The sequence below is a fragment of the Sardina pilchardus genome, chromosome 22 (genome assembly GCF_963854185.1).
Source record: "Sardina pilchardus chromosome 22, fSarPil1.1, whole genome shotgun sequence".
In the NCBI taxonomy this organism is placed as follows: domain Eukaryota; kingdom Metazoa; phylum Chordata; class Actinopteri; order Clupeiformes; family Clupeidae; genus Sardina; species Sardina pilchardus.
The window spans coordinates 9212749-9219415 of NC_085015.1; the positions used below are offsets into that span (position 1 = coordinate 9212749).

General features: G+C 38.9%; 1 protein-coding gene across 1 annotated transcript; it reads left to right on the forward strand.

Moving 5' to 3' along the window:
• Positions 1 to 292: 292 nt before the first annotated feature.
• LOC134069611 (serine protease 27-like) lies at positions 293 to 6663 on the forward strand. Its single transcript, XM_062525607.1, has 6 exons — positions 293 to 435; positions 705 to 746; positions 2615 to 2777; positions 2887 to 3155; positions 4644 to 4792; positions 4930 to 6663. The coding sequence occupies exons 1-6, from the start codon at positions 381 to 383 to the stop codon at positions 5260 to 5262; spliced, it is 1011 nt and encodes a 336-aa protein (XP_062381591.1). The 5' UTR covers positions 293 to 380; the 3' UTR covers positions 5263 to 6663.
• The last annotated feature ends 4 nt before the right edge of the window (positions 6664 to 6667 follow it).

Sequence of the window (6667 nt, forward strand, 5' to 3'; positions counted from 1 at the left end):
ATGACAGTTGATTTCTGCAGAAATTCTACTTCTAATTCTACTTGTCCGATCATTTTTGTTGTCAGAGAAAACAACAGTAGGCTAATAGAAACACAAAGACTGCAGTGTTTCCAACCAAACCATTAGCAATTTATGAGCAAATGGATGTACTAAAGAGATGCTAAATACAGGTGCCTTTCACCAAGAGATTCCTGTATGCCAACCAGTCTCAACATGGTTTCAAGGAAATGACGAGTATTTATAGTCTAAACAGGCCACTCAGGTGACACACTATATGCAGGTTGGTCTGAAGGAGACACTTTGTGAATCATGGTATCAAGGGGAGCCTAGGTGTCTGCTATACAGGATCCAAAAGGATATATTTTCTACCACTATTTGGAATGGCTGTGATGGCTGAATACATTTACATTGTGGCTGCAATTTTATATGTGCAAGGTAAGTAATTGGAGTTTTATAATGTTCAGATTGAAATGTCTTCTGTGATAGACAGAGAATGTAGATATCTTCAGACTTCACCATACATCTAGATAGGCTAGTGAATTTAGTATACAGTAGTTTCCAGTGCAGTGAGATGATTAGCCTGAAGTGTGAACAAGTACAGTAGGCTACATTTAAGAAAATGCGGCCTATAACTTCTGTGGCCCAGATGGAACACACAAATGCTTTTTTTTTTTACTTTTGTCTGATCATGTATGTTGAAATAGGTCCAGCCTCTTCAATCACACAGGAGGTTAACAGCACTGATGGTGAGTATCAGTCATTCATACAGTCTATGGTATCAGGCATTTCAACAGTATTGTATTCAGTACTGACACAAAGTTATGTTTGCTTCCTATGACGTATCAACAGGCAACGAGTGAGAATTCTTATCAGAGTCTGCAAACTTGCCATTTTGATTTGATTATGAGGAGCATTTCAACCTGGCAGTCGACTCAAAATTTGCCCTGCCCAAAGTGCCTTATAATAGCTGGTTATTGTGCTGTCAATATTCTGTGTAACAGACACAATAGTGCAACAATCTAATATCTCAATTCTCTAGCAGCAAGCTATTTTGATCAACTCAACTTTGTTTGATCAACTCAACTCAAAATCTCAAGCAGCATGGATGACTTCACTGTTTAACAAAAAATTATTGTGGAAGTATAACTGTGGATTCAAGAGTATCATCCTTGTCTGTAGCATTCAGATTATCAATGACATTCTGACATTAAAGGTGCTTTGCTGTGTTTTTTTTTTCTACAAATAGGCTACCTGTAAATAACAGCAGAAAAACAACAGTTTTCAAACTAGATCAAAAACATCTAAGCTCTGTGTTGTCAAGATATCCACCGAAACTGGCATGCAAACCAACTAGTGCTGGGCTGGCTCTCTTGCAGTATCACATTGTACCACAGGGCTGCTGTATTAAATACAGTGCAATGCGGTACAATACAAAGTCAATGGAATTCCACAGAGATCCTTCAAAGCAACAATATTATCTGGGAAACAATGTCTTATAAATTACTTTACATAGACTCACTTTCATATGCATCTCGATCTCACCCCCTTAGCGTAACTTTTCAATGTGCAGGGCAGTCTGATAGGCGCAACACAGGCAGCACATTGAAAAGGAGTATCTATCCAGTACATTCTAGAGTGCCAACAGGAGGTAAAGGCTGTTCTACAAGAGGTATCAGGCTCATATACTATCAGTGCTATATACTGTAGAACCATGCAGGCTTCAAAGAACCCTAGGGTTCCTTTTATGGACCCTTCAAAATGGTTTAAAGAACCATATGGATTTTTGGTTCTATAAAGCACCTTTGAGTGCACAATCCATTAAGGCGCCATGATAATTCTGCCTGCTTGGTGTGCCCCTTACATATATGTCAGGGCTATCAATCGATTAAAAAAAATCAATCTAATTACTACTTTGTGATTAATTAGTCTAAGTGAATCGCATATATAATTTTTGCTGTTAAAGTATGTTAAATATTTAAATTCAAATTAATCATTGAATAATCAGCATTAATGACATTCAAGTGAGTTCAGAAACTTTTTTACTAGGCTATTATTTTTACTGTTCAAATAATGGCCATAACAATCTATTCTATAATATGACCTACAGTAATATGATGAGGAAATAAATTCAAAAGTGCAAAAGAAGCTTTCTTTCACATACAAGGCATTTCAGGCCACAGTTACAGTATTAGGGGACACAATGAAAATAAATGAACACTCCCCTTAATGTCAACACTATTTCTTTGCATTGATGTGGTAGAGTTGACGATTTCCGGTGATATGCAAATTCCTTCAGACATTGCAGAGCAACACTTTTAATCAACACTTTATTTTTATCAACACCATCAGGCTGTTTTTTAAAAGTAAATGTTCTAACCAATGATCTAGGCAGCTCTTCTCTCTCCTTCATTTTACAGTCTAAAGGTTACTGACTAGAACAGCTCTGGGTCAAAGGTCATATGGAATCAATTAATCTACATTATTTTTTTTTAATCAGTTATTTTTTCCCAGAAAATTCATCAAAAAGTTATTTTGACAGCCCTATTTTTTTCTATCGGGTTGGATGAGATGGGAAATGAAGTATTGATAATGTTTTGTGTCCTCTCCTGTGTAGTTTGTGGCACAGTTCCTCTAAGTAACAGGATAGTTGGAGGACAAGACGCCCCCGTAGGGAGCTGGCCCTGGCAGGTCAGCCTCCAAAGACCCTATGGTCACGTGTGTGGAGGCTCCCTCATCAACAAGGAGTGGGTGCTGTCTGCTGCGTACTGCTTCAGCAGGTGATCTTCAAAGAAATCATCTCTGATAAAAAACAAAATTAAGCACTTTAGATCCGTCCCATCAATGTCCTATATTGTTGTTGAATAATATCCTTTTGTGTCTCCTCAGCAATGATCCCTCGTACTGGACGGTGAAGTTGGGACGGCACACCCAACAGGACAGCAGTGAGCATGCAACGTCCCGAGACGTGGCTATGATCGTTCTGCATCCCGAATGGGACAGAAACACGTTCCACCACAACGTGGCTCTGGTTAGACTCAGCAGTCCTGTCTCCTTCACCAACTACATCCGACCTGTGTGTTTGGCAGACAAAAACAGCACATTCCTCAATGGAACCGACAGCTGGGTGAGCGGATGGGGCTACATCAAAGAAGGAGGTGAGATGTTGGTAGGTGCACTTATTTGATGCACTTGTTCATGGTTAAGGTTATGGTTATGATATCTGGTTACACTTTTGTCCAAAGTCACTTATATTAATATTACATTATAAAAATAACAGTTTCAAGTAAAGATAAGAATGAGTTTTCATTTAGACCATAAACACACAAACCATGACTGTAAAATAATGAGATAAGTCTTCAACCATTTCTCGAAAGTCCCAAAACTATCACAAGAACACATCAATTACCATAAATCAGTGGTTCTCAACCTTTTTTGAGCAACCCCACCCCCCACATATAGGTAAAATGCTATTTGAGGGTGATGAAATAATTTCATAATTAATGTAATTTTCATTGTACTGTCGGCACTTTTTTTTGCTCTCTGCCATTTTTGATTATGTTGTGGTATGTATTATCAAACTTTAAATCTACTGTTCTACTGTGCATTTTTATTGCATGGTTATTAAACTGTTAACCCGCACATTTGGGTACTGTTTATCAGGGTTACTGTAGATATCATGACAGTAGAACATGCCAGACAGTTAACGGTAAAGGGGTTAGAAACATGAATGCTAGGCCTATTTATTTCAGTTATAAGACTATTTTTGCACTGAATATTTGAAAACCATGAACGTTTCAATGACCACTACACAAACTAAGTTGTGACGCTCCCAGGGGGCTTTCTTACACCCACTGAGAAACCTTGCCTTAAATGGATGGTAGATCCAATGACATCCATGGATGAGTTAGTAGGCCTATAGAGCAAGTATTATGTGTAAATATTTATAGGCCATCATTATCTGGAGGTTGTTCCTATCCAGTTTATAGTAGCTACAACAGGTTTAACTTGTCTGGAGTCTACTGGTGACTGCTCTGTTTTCTTGTGTTGAATGGATACTGAAGCCCATGCATCATTGTGTCATTAATGCAGATAGATAGATAAATATACTTTATTGCAACACAACAATGTTGGTGGTAATTGCTCACAGAATGTAGGCTAGGTCAAATCAAAAAGGGAGAAAAGGAACGAAAAAATAAACGCTAAAATAATGTTAAATAAATAATAAATAGTCCAGATGAGTTTTGTGTTCAGGAGTCTGAAGCGTCTGTAGTGTCTTCAGAGGTAAGAAGCTGGGAGGCCTACATGCTGGTGGTTTGGATGAGAGGAGTCATGGAGTGGTAGCTCAGTAGCCCGGAGCCAGGAAGTGTGACCGTCACATATGAGCGGTATCGGTGTGAGACAGTGAAGAACGAATGGTGGCTGATGTACAGTACATACACTTTAAATATGGCTACCTAAAAATCCAACAAACTTAAACAAAGCCACTGGGTGCCTCTCAACATCTATCCTCGATCCTCGAGGCTCGTTCCCACTGATCTACAGTATAACTAACACTGGATAGACTAGAAGGGAAGATGTATAAAAGACAAATGAGAAGACACCTACTGTCTGATGTTCTACACCTAACATCTCTTTTCTTCCAGAGCCTTTGCCCTCACCCAAAGCCCTTCAGGAAGTGAAGATCTCAGTGGTGGAAAATGATGTTTGCAGAAGTCTCCTGGGATCTGAAGCTGATGTAACTGATGACATGATGTGTGCTGGCGCACTAGAGGGAGGGAAGGACACATGCATGGTATAGTTCAAAATAAAACTTTGGCAAGGGGCATGCTGTGGGTTTATCTTGGCATAAACTATGCATACAGCTACATGTACATCAGATATATATATGAGAAATGTTTTTTTTTTTTTTTTTTGTCTTTATCAAAACAGGAAGACACTGGAGGTCCAATGGTGAACTACCAGAACTCTCGATGTATTCAGTCTGGGGTGGTGAGTTTTGGGAAAGGCTGTGGTCGACCTGGGCTACCTGGAGTCTACTCCAGGGTCTCTGGATATGAGGATTGGATCAAATCCCACATCGGAATGTCGGTTGACCGACCAGGCTTCATCAGGTTTGGGTCCCCCAGAAACGTGACCACACCTGCACCACCAACTAGCTCACCAGCCACAACTACAGCAGCTTCTGCCAACAGACCCTCCACCTGGTTTTTACTCCATGTCCTCATCTTCACGTTCCTCACTATAGCACTCACAAATGACTGAAAGGGGACAAGGGGACATCAGTCTGGGACAGCAACAAATATGAATCTACTGTACTGTAAAATGATTGCCCAGAAGGATCATAGACAAAGACTTGAATGGGAATGACTGTAAAGACAAACACATTATAGGCCACTTTGAACAACGGGAAAAGCGCAATGTCTTTAGTCTAACTCAAGTTAATTTAATAACTAGGCAAAATCAACTTGGTAATTTAACCATAAACAGCATAACCGTAAACACTGATGAGTCTGCTGCCATGCCACACACACACACACACGCGCACGCACGCACACACACACACACACACACACGGCTGAAAGTGTTGGCACCCCACACTAAAATTTACTAAAAAGAATGAATGTGAATGAATAATGTATCAAATGTATAATCAATTTTTAAAAGTTAATTTTATATTCCTCTTTTTATTCAACTTTAGCATGGGTGCCAACACTTTCAGACATCACTGTATAGCTCATGTGTGAGAACTTTGCTTGCCATTTAAATTAGGGCCCAGTATCCAACTGTTGTCTAGCTAGAGGGCTTTATATGAATGAAACTGTTTGTTCCTGTACTACTAGATCATACTACTCACTCATCCACTTTATTGATAACTCTGTGTTGAATACATGATAAAATATATATAAAACTTTATTTGTTATCTCCCATCTTACAACACGACACATGCTAAACACTAAATAAACAAGACATTACGAAACTTCACATGATGGGGAGTTGATAGATCAACCAACGGGGACACACACAATCTGATATAAATCATGATTCTGCCAAAAATAATACAACATGTTGAAAACAATACTCTCAAGAAAACAAAACACTCTAATAAATCACTGATATAAAAGGCATTGTGTTAGTAAAATATGATTTCAATAGATAAAATGTTTTTAATATGATAGCGCTAAGCTAATTAAGTAACTTTTTTTTTAAGTTAAAAAATTTACTGGTATTTCTTTTAGGTAATTTATCATACATACATCCATCAGTGATCAGCATTTTCCTGAGGCTGCAATGTATACAAACGGATGATTTTGCAAACACAAGTTAACCGTAAAGGAGCGATCCACAGTAAACTCACAGGAGAGTGATGTCTCAAGGAATGGTGCATTCATAAACAATTAACACTTGGACATGGGAAAGGGCTTCACAAAAAAAATAACATGGAAAGATTTGATCTGCGAAAAAAATAACTTGTTAATTATCTGAATATTTGGCTGTGGTACCGATTACTTCACTTATTTAATTATTCTGATTACAGACCTCACATTGTAGGCATGTGCTGAGCTTAATGGTTTCCAAGGTGATGAAGCAGCTAATAAGTGATGCATCTAGAAAACAGGGACGGACCTGCACTTCCTGACTTAGCCTCGGGGGGGGGGGGGGGGGGGGG